Genomic DNA, 19,004 nt, shown 5'->3' with positions numbered 1-19,004 from the left:
CGGTGTCGTCCCTTTCTACCAGTCGGTCATACATGTCGCTACAGTTCCCTTTCTCTAGGACACTTGCGTCCAGTAGGTCTTCCAGTAGTGTCTGTCGTGGCGGTTGTGGGTACGTCCTTGCCTCCTTTCATAAGAAGTTTTTGAGCTGCAGGTACCGTAGCTCGTTTCCCCCGGCTAGCCAAAATTTCTCTTGTCAGTTCGTCCAGTGTTGCGATCCTGTCGTCCGTGTATAGGTCCCTGACTGTCAGTGTCCCCCCGTCCTGCCTCCACCTTTTGAAGGTGGCGTCAGTCAGTGCTGGTTTGAACCTATGGTTGTTGCAGATGGGAGCCTTGTCCGACATTTTGGTCAGACCAAATTGCTGCTGCAGTTGGTTCCAGGATTGGAGGGTGGCTGTCACCACTGGGCTGCTGGAGTGTTTTTTGGGGATGGGAGTGCTGCCGTGGCGAGGGCCCGGAGGGAGGTCCCCATGCAGGAGGCCTCCTCCGCACGCACCCACTTGGCTTCTGGCTCCTGGATCCATCCCCTTACTCGCTCGGCTGTTGCCGCCCAGTGGTAGAATTGTAGGTTCGGGAGGGCTAGCCCCCCCCGGATTTTGTTTTTTGTAGGACCTTCTTTGGGATCCTAGCATTTTTACCCCCCCATACGAACGCCATCGTTTGTAGCCCGAGAAGGCTCCAAACTCTTTCAGGAGCGCAATGATTCAGTCCATGCTGCTTTGTGGGTCCGAGATGTAGAGGAGCAGATCATCTGCATAGAGTGAGACTCTGTGCTCTCTGCCTCCCCTTCGTATCCCCCTCCAATTAGAATTCTGCCTTTTAAGACAGTGGTGAGGACCAAGTGTTTTCTCTCAAGGGCGTAATTAGAGTTTGGAATTCTCTTCCTCAAAGTAGCAGAGGTTGGGTCTTTAAATTTCCACAAACCAGGATTAGATTTTTATTAGGCAAGGGAGTCAAGTGTTATGGGGGTTGGAGGGTGCAGGTGGGAAAGCGGAGTTGGGACCACAGCTAGGTCAGCCATGATCTGACTGAATGGTGGAGCAGGCTCAAAGGGCCGAATGGCCTCCTCCTTCTCCAATGTTTCTATCTGGCCGCTTTTGCCTCCCTCTAGCTGATGGGTTTCTCCAAGCCCAGGGAAACCCAGCCCACAGTCATTACTTTTGCAACTGTGGGGAAATGTGAGGCCTGGAGCCTCGTGAAAACATTTAAGTAATAAACTCAGCTCTGGATTAGTCATCCCTGACTCACCCCCATTGAAACTAGTACCGGGCAAGTTTTGATCCACCCCTCCTCCCCTTTAGGTCAAATATTCATGTACTATTCAAATATACAGGAGCCGCCAGTTTTGAACTGAACAATCCTGTTTCAGAATTGGTTGGAAGTTTTAAAAACCAGCAAGCAAAATTCTTCTTGGGTTTTGCACAAATGAATCCATTTGGAGAACCGGTGCAGACACGTTGGGCCGAATGGCCTCTTTCTGTGCTGTAAAATGATATGATAAATTTGGACTTTTAAAAAAAAACAAAACTATAAATTGTTCACCATCCTGCCTGGTTTTGGATTGGATAAGAGGGAGCAACTCAATCCAACATTTGGGAGTTCCAATAAATCCACATTCTAAAGTTTGAGCACCAGTTTAACAAACATCTGGCTCTCATTACACACAACATTATGAATTTTAAAGCACATTAGCTCAGAAACATTAAGAGTGGGTTTTAAAAAGGGATGATGCACAAAAAGCCTGTGAGAAACATCTGACTCAACCTCTTGCCCCTCCAACGAAGAAGGAAATTTCCATCAAAGGATCATTGCTCAGCAGGCAAAACACAAACTGGTTACTGCACGTCCTGGACTGCCTAAAAAGTTCCTGTTCAAATGGTTTTACTGCAGAAAATAATCTTGGTCTGCTACTTTGTGGTTGCTTGCTGCAACATTTGTTTAAGTTGCTATTACAGAAATATGTACTGATGTACATCTGCAAAATGGAGGCTCAGTGTTACTGTAAACAGCTCACTTTCAGCTGAATGTACATTGCGAAAATAATCAATTAAAACAGGAAGAGGGAACGGATTACTCCATTGTTAAATTGGTCAATCAATATCCTGAAAAATTACATGACAAGATTACCCTGATGAGGTGCCACACCAAAGTGATTCCGTCCTGGAAGCTAATCCCTTACTTCTGGAATTGAAGATCCAGAATGACATTCTTGCCACTTGCGACAGATTGGGCTGGAATCATTGTGGACAATAACCTTTTGTGTGCTGTGAACGTATACTTTCACACAACAAGAAATGGCATGAAAGCAAAACACACCATCAAATGGATATGAATCCACAGCACAACATTCCAACACAAACAAATCTTTTAGGTGCGATTCTCCGGCCTCGTTGAGCTCTTGCTCGAGTGAAACGAGCCAGTAAATAGCGGGAAAGGCTGAAATCAAGAACCCCAGCAAGCGGTCGAGCCCATTAGTGCTCCTTTTTAAAAAAACGTGAACATGGCGGAAGGGCTTCTGTGGGGAACAAGTCGGTGAGCAGCCACGTTTGCTCACAGGCAAAGAGCCCTGGGGCGCTGGGCTTGCCACCCCAGTGCTCAGCAGGGGGTTGGGGACCATCGGGTGGGGGAACCGAAGCCGGGGTAGGCCGCCATGGCCACACAGGGGCCTCTTATGGCCTGGGACACCCACCCCCACCCCCCGAGTGCCGTTCCACGTTTGTGTAGACCAGTACTGAATGACACCCGGCTGCGGCACACTGGGGAGGCTGGTAGATCCTGAGAGGCTAGTGGATTCCAGGTAAATGGGCTTTAATTTGGTGTACCAACTTTTATGGGCGGATTCCTGATCCTGAAGCTTCCCATGACTTGGGTAGATACCGTGGCGTCACCCGGATCTACCGACCACATTTTGGTCGCTGGCGGGAAACCTGCTGTGATTCCTGACGTGTGGGTTGGTGTGATCCAGGTCATAACCCACCCACACTTAGTTATCTTTTGACAGCTGGAGTGATTTGCACCATGAATGAGGTGTGCAAGGCCAAAAGGCACAAGCAGGTCCAGCTCCCCAAAGATCAGGGCCCCCGGATCTCAAAGTAAATTGGCAGGCCTCTCTCACCCCGGGATATCACGACCCCCCCTGCAGAGAAGTGGAACACCCCCAACCCAGGAGCAACCTCCCCGTCCAACACTAAATATTCGGCTCATTCCCCCCGCCCCCAAACTATGCAAACATCAGGGTGACCTGCCACCCACCAGCATCAACTGGCCCTGTAACCCCCACCTGCCCTCCCCCTAAGAATCACTGGCATCAAACCCCCACCCCACAAAGGATCGCTGGCATTGGTCTCCGAAAGGCCCAATACCTTTAGCCACACCCTTGGCACTGCCTCCTGGCAGTGTTATCAGATGCAGTTCCGATGCCCTGTTGGCAGAAGCAGCAAGCTATATGCCCCACGTCAGCCAAAGGGTGCAAATGGGTCAATTAAATCAATATGCACCCAACTAATGGGCTGACAGCCCGATTCTCCATGTCCCAGTGATGCCGGTCCGGCCCTCACAGTCATAATTCACATGGGCGTGGATTAGTGCAAGTATTTTCCAGCGTGGCCTTGATGCGGTGGACCCCACAATCATTCAAGGGGTAAGTAAGTACGTCCATCAGAGGGCCCCTCACAAAGCAAATCCTGCCCATCCCTCCAAGTCATCCCACATCAGAGACCGCACCCCCTCCAAGAGACCACCTATCAGTCACCCCCAACCTGGAAGCTAAAGAGTATTTCAGACAGAAACAGTGGGGGCAAAAAAAAAACACGCCTTTTTCAGTTACCTGTCCCTTACACCTGCCGCCACAGACAGAAGTGTTGAAAGTAGCAGCTGTTACTTCATAGAAAGCACAAACACATCAAAAGACTTTGAACCCCCTCAGGTCCTTTGACCTGCGAGGCTTCCATTCACTTGCAAAGAGAAATAGCTTTTAGAAGGCTGTAATTGACAGGGTAATAGCTTCCATTCAGCCAGGTGTCTGGATTGTTTATTGTCTTTTCCCTTCACACTTGCATGCATCTCAAGTATCTTGCTGTGAAGCCAACCACAATGTTTATGAACATCTAGCTATGATTGACAGGCCCTCACCACATCAAAAGCAGTTAAGTGCTTATGCTGAGAAAAAGAGGTAGTGAAAATGTTTATCTCCTGTCTATCTATGAAATGGGGAGAGTCTAGCGGCTCAGATATTGGGTGGGGGGTCATCGCACCACCTTCACATGCACGAGTGCTGGGGGGCGACCAGCAATTCCTGTGGTTTGGGGGGGGGGGGGGGCGCCAACCGCCTGATCTCGGTATCAGGCTACCCGCTCAAAACGACGGCCCAATAGCGGGATTCTGAATGGAATTCCAGGAGGTCCCCGCCATGAATAAATTAGCATGTGAAGGGAGAGTGAATCGCTCCTGGGCACCGCTCCCAGCGCCAGCACAGACCAGGAGCGATTCACTGCAACCGGAGAATTAACACTAACCCAAACAATCCTACACCTGGGCTCCGTTTGTGGGGACCAGTAGTGACTTGCGCCAACTTCACTGCAGGAGCCAGGAGAATTTGGCTTAAAGCCAATCCTGCATATTTAAATGTGAATTTCAATTTCTAAGATTGCGCCTGCCCGGAAGCATCGGAAACTGGTTGGTGCCTAGCGAAAATCCCATTTCGGGCCTCTCCTGGAATAATCTTGACAGTGCGGGATTTGTGCCGGGCGCAACGCAGTAGGAGAATCGTCCCATAGACCTGACTGGTCTGCGCTGCGGACATTAAAGTATCTTATTGACTCGAGGTATTAACATTTTCCATAATTTTCTACTCATAGACTGGTTCTTTGTTACATTTTACACTTAATTGCAGACTTCAAATTTTCATCAATGGTAGGCATCTGAACTATCAATCATTTTCTGAATGTTTTGCGCTAATACAGTTCCCCAAAAAATACAGGAACGAATGTGTAAGAATTTGGGCTCAATCGAACGGCCACACTGTGCCTGAAAGCAGCATGCCGCAGAGCAACGTGGTCGATAGAGACCCGCTCCTGGGATCGACGCGGCTCGCAACGCCTTGTGAGATCTAATGCAGTCTCGTGAGACATTGCAATGTAAATCGCATCTATTGTGGGTGGGATCATTTTTTGGTAAATCTGCATATTAGAGTGAGATAGCTAGTGTCACTGTAACATGCAGTTTCCCGTGGCACCCGAGGTGTTGGGATCTATTCCCTTCACCTCGGAGATCTCGGAGGAGCGCCAGTACGGATTTCTGCAAACGGGGACCAGGCGGAACGGCACTCATGGGAGTATCCCAGGCGATCTGAGGCCCCCAGGTGCATGTCCGTTAGGCAGGGTAGCACCCTGGCATAGTTAGTGCCACCCAGGCATTGCCACCTGGATGTCAGCCTGACACTGCCAATGTGGCACTTGCAGTAGCACTGCCAGGGTACCAGGTCGGCACTGTCAAGATGCCGCGCTGGCTTTTTTCATGTGGCGGTGGTCAGGGGGTGTGGGGGGGCCCCCGGGCTCTGGGCTGGGGCTGAGGGTTCGCGGGCTCCAAACAATTGGCGTCCCGATCTCTCACTACACTGAGGAGTTCCGGCGAGCAGAGCTGCTCAATGCAGAAAACGGGGCTGTGTGCAGCCTCGGGCATGCGTTCCCCACTGAGGCCCCCTAGCTAAGCAAAGTGATGTTTAATAGCTTTGTGTTTCTCAGCGCTGTGGACACCAGGAAACACGCAGCTCAATGTTTTCGCTATGGGACCTTGTTCCATTTAGTTAAATCATGCCCGTTATATTGGTCATTTATGGTCAGGTTCGGTCACAGAATTATTCCCTGGTTCTGATTTCCTCCTGGTGGCAGTCTTATTATTCATTATGTCTGAAGCTAACGATCTGCCGATATCCTACCTTGTTCTTGAAGGGATTTGAGGCCAATTTCAGCTTCTTTGTGGAGATCCTCTAGATGTTGTGGTCGGGTGGATGGGAGGAATATATTTTCCTGTTGATGTTCATACTGTGCAGGTTTGTAGTGCACTGCATATTTACTCTCTTCATCCACTTTAGAGGAAGCTGTTGGGAAACAAAAAGAAATGTATCTCAAGATAAGTGAATAAGTCTATGACAAATTTTTTAAAGTTTGTTTTTAATCTTGTAATTAAATTAGTCCATCCTATTGGTCAGTAGTTCTGCATGTGATGATATTCTTTACAATTGCCAGAACTTCCCAGCTGTGGTAGAAGGATAGATTTTACAGCTAGGTTTGTCGGATTGGTCAACATAAACAATATAATCTGAAATCTGTTCCATTAAACATATCGTTTTACTTGTGTTCCATGTTATAACAGCCCAAACTCAAGCTCAGCAGCCAAGCGACAACGTTCACTACTGGCTGAGCAACCAATCACATTAATGTTGATGAGAAATAAGATTGATCTTTCTAGGAGATACCAGAGGCAACAGTGCAGGAGCAGGTAGAGGCCATTACGTTGGGGGTGGAAGGCGAGATCCGTCCCTCGCAAGCTGGACGACAGTGGAGATACATTGGAGAGGATGGTGTGGGCAACATGTCAAAAGGGAAAGTTTGCCACAGTTATGTAGGACGTTATCTGCAATTGTTATGGGAACTGTGGCAAGGACTGAAATCTAGGTTCTAAGATGTGGTTTCAGGAAAGGCGAGCATGGATTTGGGAGTCACCAAAACATTCAATGGCATGAGGGGAATAGAATAGCTCCTTTCCACAGATTTAGGAATTCCCAAAGCAATTGCAACGAATCAATAACTTTTAAATATGGTTGCTACTGATCTGTTGGCAACAATGGCAATCGGTTTGCACAAAGTGGGAGCGTAAGTTAATTAGATTCAGTTTGTTGAGTGTCAGTTAGGTGACTGGAAAAATAGTGTTGTGAGGTCAGTTACCTGCACAAGATTATAGCTTAACATCTCATCAAAATGATGGCCTCTTCGGAAGCACAGCATCCATCAGAACTACAATCGTGTGACCATCTAGGCTAAATTTTAAAGTCTCAAGATGGACCTCAACTCATGACTTTAATTGAGAAGTGAGACTGGAGTTTATGGCCTTCACAGGGCAAGACATTTATCCCCCACTAATACAGTTACTGTATTAAAAAGCTTGCATACAGTGCAAGCACACTTTTTAAATGTTACAACCCGAACCAAGGACGAGCACCCCCTCATTTAAAAAAAAAAGTTCATTCAGCACATGAGCTAGAATGACACTACTGTCCTTTGGAAATGATATGAAACCGAGTTGTAATCTTCCAGCTTCCATGAATAGACGTGGAACACAATTTGAAGAGCAGACACTTGTGTCACCTGGGCAACAATCATTTCTCAAATCACCACAACTATTCTCACAGTCAGTAGGATTTGTGCATACAAACTCGCTGCCACATGTTAACCCAAGAATCTCGCAAACATTACGAAAGAGATGCAATAAACACTCAATGCAACATCACCAATAATTAAAGCTATGCATTTAAAAATTAATCATCCATAGAATCGCGACAGTGCAGGAGGCCATTCGGCCCATCGAGTCTGCACCAACCTTCTGAAAAAGAGAATCCCACCCAGGCCCAATCCCCTGCCCATTCCCCAAAACTCCTCCCAACCTTTGAATAACAAGGGGCACCTAACCTGCACATCTTTGAACTGTGTAAGGAAACCAGAGTACCCAGAGGAAACCCATGCAGACACTGGGAAAACGTGCAAACTTCACACAGTCACCCAAGGTTGGAACTGAACCTGGGCCCATGGCGTTGAGGCAGTAGTACTAACCAGAGTGCTGCCTTAATAATTAATATCATTAATAACAATATTAGCAAATAATTCATATCAACCGAAACCACTGCAGCAGCTTTGGGTGCAATGCTACATTCGTCAAATCTAAGCCACTATTATTAAAAGCATGATAATTCTAATGGCTTGAGCTCCAAACATTCACTTGGTCTCTTTCTCCACAGATGCTGGCAGGGTTTTATCAGCATTTTCTGTTTTATTTCAGACCTCCAGTACCCGCAATATTTTGTTTTTCTTTTAGCGACACTTTGGAACCTGCTCATCTGTCACACAGACTAAAACAGTTCGGCAAACTCACCAAAATGTGAACTGGATCATTTGATTTTTGTGCAGTACATTGGCATGGTCAATGACCATGGTCCTTCCGTGTTGATAGTTAGGGATACAGCACAGATAATACCATTGAATGTCATGGAGAGGGTTAGAGTTTCTCTGGTTAGAATTGTAGTGAATCAAAATTGACAGCACAAGAGGAGGCCATTCAGTCCACTGTGTCTGTGCCGGCTCTCTGCAAGAGCAACTCAGCTAGTCCCACTTTCCCCATAGCCCTGTAACTTTTTTATTTTGTTAGGAAGTAGATGTAGATTTCGGTGATTTATATTTGTGTGCGTTGGGAATAAACTATAGCTTTAGGTTTAAGCTTAATTTATATTTCTGTAGTTGTGTATGAAGGAGACTTCAGTTTTAGTTTCATGTTAAAAGATGCTTGCACTTTAATAAGGTTTATGACTCTAAAGCAAACACAGGCTATAAGAAAATGGAGCTGTTGCCTAGTAATAAAGGTCACAGGGGAGCAGAAGCATTTTAAGGTTCAGTTGGTAATTATGCTCCGGGCAGGGGCAGTACGGTGGCGCAGTGGGTTAGCACTGCAGCCTCACGGCGTCGAGGTCCCAGGTTTGATCCTGGCCTGGGTCACTGTCCATGTGGAGTTTGCACATTCTCCCCGTGTTTGCGTGGGTTTCACCCCCACAACCCAAAGATGTGCAGGCTAGGTGGATTGGCCACGCTAAATTGCAAATCTGCATATCAGTAAAGGTATAGTTGGGGTGAAGGAGTAATGTATTATAATAATAATAATAATAGCTTATTATCACAAGTAGGCTTCAATTAAGTTACTGTGAAAAGCCCCTAGTCGCCACATTCCGGCTCCTGTTCGGGGAGGCCGGTACGCTGGCACTGCTGGCCTTGTTCGGCATTACAAGCCAGCTGTTTAGACCACTGTGCTAAACCAGCCCCTATATAGTTCATCGCTATCTTGTTTAATAAATGTCTTATTCCTTTGTTTTTTTGTTATAAATTTAGATTACCCAATTATTTTTTCCAATTAAGGGGCATTTAGCGTGGCCAATCCACCTACTCTGCACATTTTTGGGTTGTGGAGGCGCAACCCACGCAGACACGGGGAGAATATGCAAACTCCACACGGACAGTGACCCAGAGCCGGGATCGAACCTGGGACCTCAGCGCCGTGATGCAGTTGTGCTAACCACTAGGCCACCGTGCTGCCCTTCTTATTCCTTTGTTAAAAGTTCATCAGCTGACTCCTGTGACTCTGTTCAGTAACTGCTCTCCACATATCTAAGCAAAAAGCAAATGTTAGAATCTAACAAGCCGGGTTCTACCCGGAGATCTGACTTGTCCAGTCGTAACAGCTGGGATCTTACACCTTAAATAATGATCCAATTCCCGGTTGAGCGCCACAATTGAATCTGCTCCCACTGCTCTCATGTAGTGCATTACGAACCTAACCACTTGTTGTGTAAAAATGTTTACTTCACATTGACTTTAAATGTCAGCCATAGCTCAGTTGGTCGCCTTGGAGTCAGAAGGTTGTAGGTTCAAGTCCCACTCCAGAACTTGAGCACAAAATCTTAAGCTGACACTTGAGTGCAGTAATGAGGGAGTGGTGTTGAAGGTGCTCCCTTTCAGATGAATCATTAACCCCAAGCCACGTTTGCCCTCTCAGGTACACATAACAAATTCCAGAGTGCTCCCTTTTGTCCAGGTCAATATTTATCACTCAATCAACATCACAAAACATATCAGGTATTATCATGTTGTTTATGGGATCTTACTGTGTGCAGACTGGCTGACATGTTTCGTACATTACAACAGTAGCTGAACGTCAAAAAGACTTAATTAGCTGTGTCAAGAAACAGAGATAGATGTAGGTGCTTTATGTTTGTATTGTTGGATATTAGAAATAAGGAATAGGTTAAAGTGAGTTTAATTTAGTACTTTATGTAGGAAAGGGGACAACTCTAGTAAAATTTATGTTAAACAAAGGTGTTGGCATATATGGGGGTTTTTGATTTCAGTTCAAATTGTGTTTCTATTGTGCTGAGAGAGTTTACGACGGGAAAAGTAAACACGAGTTTATGGAAAGAATGAGCTGTTGCTTAGCAACCATGGCCATCTTTAGGAAACACACCATTTCAGTGTGTTTAACTGAACTCAAAAGGCAGTTGAAGCTAGAAAGCTAGAGAGTGAACAGCTCTCAGCTCTGCTAGAAGTAGCTGGAAAAGCTGGAGGCAGTTTCTTGCTAAAACAGCTGAGGGAGTACCTTGTTTGAAAAAATATTTAGAAACTTGGAGATGGTGGATTTTTGATGATTTTTTGAAAGATGGTTTCAGAGCGTGTCTTTCTGAGAGTGAAGTTTTGGAACCATTCGTGTGACAATTGTCGGGGGGGTTAGTGATTTGAGGAGAAATCCACTGGAGATTGATTGGGTGGTATATATCACCCATTGTTGTGGGATGCTGTCTGACCACAGTTAGCCTCTTGGGTTACAAGGATTATGTATTTACCAAGAACATTTCAGCATAAGATATTTTGTAATGTGTTATCATTAAAATCTGTGTACATTTGCGGGAGTGAAGGAGTATTGTATTGTCAAACTGTTCATATTTAACAACATTTTTTTGTTGAAAGCTAATTGGCAGTCTTGCAACTCTGTTCATCCATGTTTTCTAAAACAAAAAGTTAAAGTTACAGTCTTTTGAGCCAGGTTCCCTGTCTGGGACATTCCCATCTAGTAGCAATACCAGCTGCAAAGCACTTTGGGATTGTAACAGCTGCAAAGCACTTTCGGACATCAATGACCATGAAAAGAGCTCGTAAAATCTAAGTCTTTATTTCCTGGCACTTGTATAAGCAAGTGTCACTCACACTGCACTTCATATTTACGGCAAACTCTCCCAATATTACTAAAATGTCCAGTTTAGTTCCTTTCCTATCTAAATTGTTGAATTAACGAAACCTTCATTGCTTTCCATATTCAATTAGTCTGAGGGAAACCCTTGATGGTAAAAAGTCAACTGAGTTGATCCATACATATGGAATGAAGGATCAATATTAGGTTCATGAGTGTCAAATTTCCCATTCCATGCAAGAAGTGGATATGAAATTACTGAATTTATTATTGGATCATCATGAAAGTTCCAAGCGAATGTTGTTTACTGAGCAGGTTGATACTAAAAGGTAGACTGCCACCCTCAAGGATCTGGCTATATCTGTACAGTTATTGGCACCATCCAGCAGTCAGAACAATGGGACGAGGAGTATGGAATCTGACAAACTCATATTTTCATGGGTTCTGGTAAAAGTGAGAAAAGACGACACAACTGGCCAAAATTGGGTACAGAATACACCAACATTCTTATACAATTGGAAGATTTGCCCTAACTTTAGCAATTAAAAGTTTCATTTCAGAGGCAGTCTTTATAAAACTGGGCACTATGTCCTGGATCATTGTCTACAACATAGGATAACAGAGCATGCGGCATGCCACTTATTTACAACACCAATGACAACAACTCATGCCACATAATCCTGCTTTGCCAGGACCAAAGTTTACTCTCCTGTTGTGTGGAGTACAGTGAATGAAGCTCCCATGTTACGTGGAGTATAGTGAATGAACACACTTATTAAATACCCAACTAAAACAAGAAACAGCCAAACAATGTAGGAAAAAAGGCAGGAATTTTACACCAAGAGTTGAAAATTTCAGATCGCTCAGATTACCCGTGAATATTACAAATGAGAAAGTATCATCTTTGTAAACTCAATAGAAAATACTCCAAAAACACCGAATTGCAAAAGGAATGCATTTCAGAATAATGCATATAAAAAACTTGAACGTTTGAACCTCTGACGATAGAACATACTAGATAAAGTATAATTCTGCAACCTGCATTCAGCTCATTACTCTGTCTGTGAACCAGCCATAAACAATGAAGAGGGAAAGGGGAAATGGACAGATGGAGTTTTGTTTAAAACCATCACTATGACTTTACTGTGTTCAGAAATCACATGGAAATTTCTATTTTTAAAAAATCAGAGTACTTACTCTTTTTTTTAAAAAGTACGAGAAGCGCACTCAAACCTTTGCCTAGGAACACAACCATTTGGAAGTGCGAGGATTCTGAAGATTGAAAAAAGCAGTTTCTAAAGAGAGTCTCACACTGAATAGAGACAAACTCTGGCAAATCTGAGACCGCCTGGAACCATTTTCACTTTGGGCAAACAAGCACCAATTGGAGTTTTCCGGATGAATAAAGAAAGTGGGAAGGAGTGGGATGCGCTCCAGCCACACCCGCCTCTATCCAGGGATCGCAGCCTGCCCCTGCCGAATAGCCAATCAGTGTAGCTGGGCTGTGACAGCTTGTACCGAAAACCCAAATGGCAGTCAGTTCAAAAATGTAACATCTGCTGCTAAAGGCCTATTCAGATGCAGGCCTTTTGTTACATTTCCTATTGACGGGTTTGTTTTGTATTTTGTAGACTGCTCTCTAGTCTTTGTGCTGAACTGCCCTGCTGTCCCTCATTGCACTGACTACACAATGAGGTCCACACAGTACGTTTCCTGCCTGTCAGCTACAATTGCAGCAGTAAACAGGACAAGAGGAGCATTTCCGCCTTTTGTTGAGAACATTAAGGGGACGGTGGTATAAAGACCATTCCTCTCTCTGTTTAAGAGGGTAAAACCTCCATTGCTCTCTGGCAAGTGGTATAAAAGTGAACTTTTCACCAAGGTAAAGTTAAGCTTGAGGTTTGCTCCGAGATAGGATGCACAATTTCTAAGGCCTCTTGCCAACGTCGATACAGAATTCGAACATAGTATGAATGTTAGAATAAATATTGTACAATTATGCATTTTAATAACTCAGAAGCTTTGAAGGATGAAGTTCGGAATGAGCAATTTGTTAGAGGGTAGAGAAATTTCAGACATGTATTCACACCATAGAATTGAACATTGCACTCAGCGTGGATCTGGACGCATCGGTTAAATAGCGGGAAAGATCAAAATCGAGATTCACACCGGGCGCAAATCAGTTTGCCATCTAACCGGCCCACTCCTGATGGAGTGTTCCGGATCTCGCCCAAATGTGGCAGGCATATCATTAACCCAAATTTGCATTAATTTCCTTCTCATTAGCGAGACTGAAGTAGATTACAATGGCCTCCTAGGAATTAACCAGCTCCCTTGTGTGAAATCATGCAGGCATTGTAAGAATCCTACCATTAATCCCTGTCGCTTGGTTTTCCTTTTAATTTCTAATTCTGCTATTTCAATTTTTGTAACCTGGACAATTAAAGGGACCTATGCCATTAAGATGGATTTCACCTTTAATGTGTCTGACATCAATGACACATCTTGATGGACTTGGCTGTCGACCAATGAGCTATTTCAGACTGCCGGGGTTTAGCTGATAATCTATGCTGATTGCTGTTGACCATTCTGGAATGTTCCTTCCTCTGCGTTTCCAGTTTATAGTTTTGCTTTGAACTCAAGAGGTGAAAGAGGCTCTTTGAATTTCTCTCTCCCTGAAAGGGTAAATCTTTTGCAGGCACCAGATTGGAGACTTGGTTTTCTTCTCAGCACAGCCAGAGGACATTCTAGTGAGACTGGGAACCAAGCAAGAGTAAAACTCAGGCTGAGAACTGGGTTTGAGGGGAGACAAGGAAATTTTTTAATAAATCCAGACAAACCACCAGCTAAAAGCAGGGTTAGTAATTTAAAAACCTTTTAAACTCCCCTGTGGGGAACTTTGTTCTGATCTCAGAATGGCTTCTGGTAATTCCGGTGGAGTTGGAAACAAATAAGAATGACTCAGTCCTGAGGCTGTTCTTTTGAATGAATGCCCAGGTAATTAAAGTTAAAGTGACTCCCAAGAGGAAAGTCTACAGTCTGGGGATTCTGACTGAAAGTTGCTGCCAGAAGATTCTCGTTAGCGATCCAACCAGTGGTTCCAATCATTCCGCGTCCTGGAACGACTTCAACATCTGAAGCAAGAACACATCTTCCATTTCATATTTCAATTCCTATTATGTTAACGTCTCCCCTCTCTCTGTGCGTGTCTGCCTTGTGTGTGGTTGGGTAGAGGGTGGTATGGTAAAAGGGATTAGCACATTAGCTGGCCATTATTCTATTATTGCATTACATTTCAATCTAACTTTGAAACCTGTACAGTTTGCCTGACTCTAGAAGCATCAGCACCATAGAGGCAGAAGCCAACAATCAAACACTCAAGAGCTGGGCTACATCCTGGGACACTTAGATCCCCGGCATCTTTGAGGCCCATCCCTGGGTGATGGGTTGTCTCTTGCTGAAGCCCTGACTGATGCCACCATAGCGGAGGCTGGAGACCGAGACCTGATATAACGAGGCCCATACTGCCACCCCTGCTGCCATTGAGCGGTGCGTGGACTGCTCAAAATGCAGTTCCGATGCCTGGACGGCTCTGGTCCACCCCCCCCCAGAGGGTCATCCGCTTTGCGGTGGACTGTTGTGCCCTCCACAATCTGGCACAGCATGCTGGAGGCAGAGGAGGAGGAGGAGAAACATGCAGCCTCGTGTGAGGAGGAGCAGGAAGGGATGGAGGATGGGACCGGGGAGCAGAAAGAGCCGTAGGATGGAGGACAGGTGGCGGCAAGGGTCCAGCATGCCTGGAGGGCCAGGGAGGCCCTCATCCTCGCCCGATTCTCAAAGGATAAGGCTTTGTGCGTCAACTCACCCCCTCCACAATTCCCCTCCTTCCTCTCCCCACCACAATGCCCCAACATTCCCACCCACGACTAACCTGTTCCACCTTCCCTGTTTATGTGTAACATCGCCCCAGGGTAACGGGCCTGTATCGGTACTGTCAGCAGGTCACTATGCAAGGCAGGAGAGCAATGACAACCTGCTGTGGGGTGAGCTCTGGTGCTCTTCAGTTGTTGCCAAAGTCGGACCTTTTGCTGACAGCGTGCTCACACCCATCCTCTGAACCGGGTCTGCATCGGGCACATTTGATCTTGGACCACACCAGCATACTACTCATCAAAAACATCTTATTTGAAAGTTGAGTGCTGTACTTTTTAAATAACATGGATGGGTTCCTTTGTGCAGCTGATCAAGTGTTCTGATGAAAAGTAATCCCAAACTGAAAGATTAACTCTCTCCACAGAGGCTGTCTGACCTGTTGAGTATTTCCAACATTTTCAGATTTCCAGCATCCATGTTGCAATTACATATGTTGCAGAGAGCAGAACCAGCAAGGTGTAAAGTGGCAGCTTGTGCTCTGAATCATCATTAAGCAGAGATCAATGTCTGATCTGCTTTCCCTGCAAAGATCCAGCAAACTCACAGTACGATTAGTGCAACCGTCCATCAAAATAATCGATAAAATCAGTAGCGCTATGGAGCCAAATATTATGGCCTCATTTTGGATTTTCAACAATTGATGAAAGTGCAAACCTCTGTAAGCTACCACAGAACAGGCACATCCCATCACATTGGTGCCTCAAGGCTACCACAACAGCAAGTACATGTCACCATGATCAAGTTTACACTGAACATTTACCACCCTAAGAGTTAGTTCCAAACTGAGCTTGCTTTTGCTCCACATTTCAACATTCAGGTCACATTGCAATATGGGGTGCAGCAAATTGCCGAGCTTCCAGTCAGGTTCAAAGTACTGGAGAAATCCAAGACAACACACTGCACTCCCAAAATCAGGAGCCAACTTTATCAAATTGAATTAACACGCAACGGAATTCCACCACAAACAGGGAGGGGTTGTAGGGGAAATGCTAGAGGACAATACATGCAAGGGTGAAGCAATTAATCACATCATTACCATTATAGAAACATAGAAAATAGGAGCAGAAGGAGGCCATTCAGCCCTTCCAAGCCCGCCCTGACATTCATTATGATCACAGCTGATCATCCAACTCAGTAACCAGTTCCCACTTTACTTCCATATCCTTTGATCCCCTTTGCCCCAAGTGCTATATCTAACTGCTTCTTGAAAACATACAATGTTTTTGCCAATGTGGTAGCAAATTCCACAGGCCAATCACTCTCTGGGTGAAGAAATTTTTTCCTCCGCTCAGTCCTAAATGGTCTATCCCGTATCCTTATATTGTGACCTCTGGTTCTGGACTCCACCGCCACAGTAATATCCTTCCTGCATCTACCCTGTCTAGTCTTGTGTTAGACACTCGTACGTTTTTGAGATCCCCCATATCCTTCTGAACTCCAGTGAATATAATCCTAACTGACTCAATCTATCCTCATTCGCCAGTCCCGCCATCTCAGGAATCAGTTTGGTAAACCTTTGCTGCACTCCCTCTAGAGCAAGAACATTCTTCCTCAGATATGGAGATCAAAACTGCAAGATATCCCAGCTTCTATACTCAAATCCTCACACTATAAAGGCCATCATAGGGTGGCACGGTGGCGCAGTAGTTAGCACTGTTGCCTCACGGCACTGAGGACCCGGGTTCGATCCTGGCCCCGGGTCACTGTCCGTGTGGAGTTTGCACATTCTCCGTGTCTGCGTGGGTCTCACCCCCCACAACCCAAAGATGTGTAGGGTAGGTGGATTGGCCGCGCTAAATTGCCTCTTAATTGGGAAAAAAAAATTGGATACTCTAAATTTATTTTTTTTAAATTAATAAAATAAAGGCCATCATACTGTTTGCCGTCTTTACCATCTGCTGCACCTGCATGTTTACTTTCAGCGACTGGTGTACGAGGATGCCCAGGTCTCGCTGCACATTCCCTTCTCCCAATCTATGGCCATTCAGGTAACATTCTGCCTTTTTGTTTTTGCAACCAAAGTGGATAACCTCCCATTTATCCACATTATACTGTATCTGCCATATATTTGCCTACTCACTCAACTTGCCCAAATTAAAATGAAGCATATCTGAATCCTCCTCGCAGCTCACCCTCCCACCCAGCTCTGGGTCATCTGCAGATCTGGAGATATTACATTTTGTTTCTTCATCTGAATCATTAATATATATTGTGAATAACTGGAGTCATAGCACCGATCCCTGTGGTACCCTGCTAGTCACTGTCTGCAATTCGGTAAAAGACCAGTTTATTCTTCTATTTTCTGTCCACCAACCAGTTTTCTGTCCATCTCAATACACTGCCCGTAATCCCATGTGCTTTAAATTTACACGCTAATTTCTTATGTGGGACTTTGTCTAACGTCTTATGAAAGTCCAAATAAACCACATCCACTGGTTCCCCTTCATCAACTTTGCTTGTTACATCCGCAAAGAATTCAAGTAGATTTGTCAAGCATGATTTCCCCTTCACAAATCCATGCCAACTCTGTCCGATCCTGCCATTGTCTTTCATGTGCTCTGCTGTTAAATCTTTTTTGATGGATTCTAGCATTTTCCCCACTACCAACCTCAGCCTTTACTGGTTTATAACCCATTTCGCTCGACCTCAATTTTTAAATAGTGGGGTTACATCAACTACCCTCTAATCTGTAGGAACTGTTCCAGAGCCTATAGAATCTTGGAAGGTGACCACTAATGCATCCACTATTTCTAGGGCCACTCATTCAAGTACTTTGGGATGCAGATTATCAGGCCCTGGGGATTTATTGACGTTCAATCCCATCGATTTCCCCAACACCATTTCCCTACTATTACTGATTTCCTTCAGTTCCTCCCTCTTACTAAACCCCATGTTGCCCACCATTTCTGGTATTATAATAAACATAATATAACAGGCACCATTAGGACAGGTACTGAAATCAGGTCCTGCAATACAGAAGTTTGCTTCATTCCTGAATAAAATGATCAGAGATAACAGTTTTTCAAACATGGATCAAGAAGACCCTGAAAACCCGGGTGTCAATAAGCTTAAATATTCAGGAGGGTTTAAACTAGTGTGGCAGAGGGGTAGGAAGGAGTGAGTGTAGAGGCTGAGGAAAAAAGTGAGATTGAGATAAACAAAGCACAGAGTAAGAGCAGACAGAGGAAAGCTGCAGGGCACAGCGGGACTGTAGGTCTGGAGTGCGTTTGCTTCAATGCAGGAAGTAACAGGTAAAACAGATGAACCGAGAGCCTGGATTACTGCATGGAACTGTGATGTAATTGCAATTACAAAACTTGGATAAAGGAGGGACATGACTGGCTGCTTGACATTCCAGGATATTGCTGTTTTAGACAGGACAGAGGGGAAACAAAAGAGGTTGGAGAGTTACATTGCTGACGAGGGAGCGGATCACACCTGTGTTGAGGAAGGACATTTGGAGGGAACGTAGTGAGGGGCATTATGGGTGGAGCTCAGGAATAAGAAGGGTGAAATCACAGTGCTGGGATTATACTAAAGGCCTCCCAACAGCCCGCAGGAGACAGAGGAGAAGTTGTGTAGTCAGATGCTGAAAAGGTATGAAAACAGGTAGTTGTGATGGGTAATTTTAACTTCCCCCATATTGACTGGGATTCCCTTACAGCTAGGGGCTCGGATGGAGAGCAATTTGTTAGATGTGTCCAGGAGGGCTTTTTGATACAGTATATTGACAATCCAACCAGGGAGGGAACCATACTAGACTTGGTATTGGGGAATGAGCTAGGCCAGGTAATTGATGTTTCAGTGGGAGAGCATTTTGGGCTTAGCGACAATAATTCCATACGATTTTGGGTGGCCATGAAGAAGGACAAGTGTGGCCCACGGGTTAGGGTGCTTAATTGGGAGAGGGCCAATTAAATCCAAACAGTAATGAGGGGCGGGATTCTCTAATCCCATGGCAGAGTGTCCACACTGTCGTAAACGCCGTCGCGTTTTACGATGGTGTGAACAGGCCGGTGCCAGGAGCAATTCTGGCCCCTACAGGACTGGAGCGGTTCACGCCGCTCCAGCTGCCG

At 45.3% G+C, this 19,004-nt stretch overlaps 1 protein-coding gene across 4 annotated transcripts in view; it reads right to left on the bottom strand.

Moving 5' to 3' along the window:
* LOC119964675 (uncharacterized protein KIAA1522 homolog) overlaps positions 1-19,004 on the bottom strand; it is a 293,273-nt gene that overhangs the window by 77,016 nt on the left and 197,253 nt on the right. For 3 of the 4 annotated variants that reach the window (XM_038794469.1, XM_038794495.1, XM_038794476.1), the window contains exon 2: positions 5,933-6,094. In XM_038794469.1, coding sequence (XP_038650397.1) covers positions 5,933-6,094 — 162 coding nt within the window. Of the gene's footprint in view, positions 1-5,932; positions 6,095-12,192; positions 12,275-19,004 lie in introns of those variants that run through there. The other variant, XM_038794485.1, reaches the window with a different exon arrangement.

This window comes from Scyliorhinus canicula, chromosome 1 (genome assembly GCF_902713615.1).
Source record: "Scyliorhinus canicula chromosome 1, sScyCan1.1, whole genome shotgun sequence".
Taxonomy (NCBI): Eukaryota; Metazoa; Chordata; class Chondrichthyes; order Carcharhiniformes; family Scyliorhinidae; genus Scyliorhinus; species Scyliorhinus canicula.
Note: the sequence above shows the minus strand (reverse complement) of the source record. Positions and strands in the feature narration are given on the sequence as shown.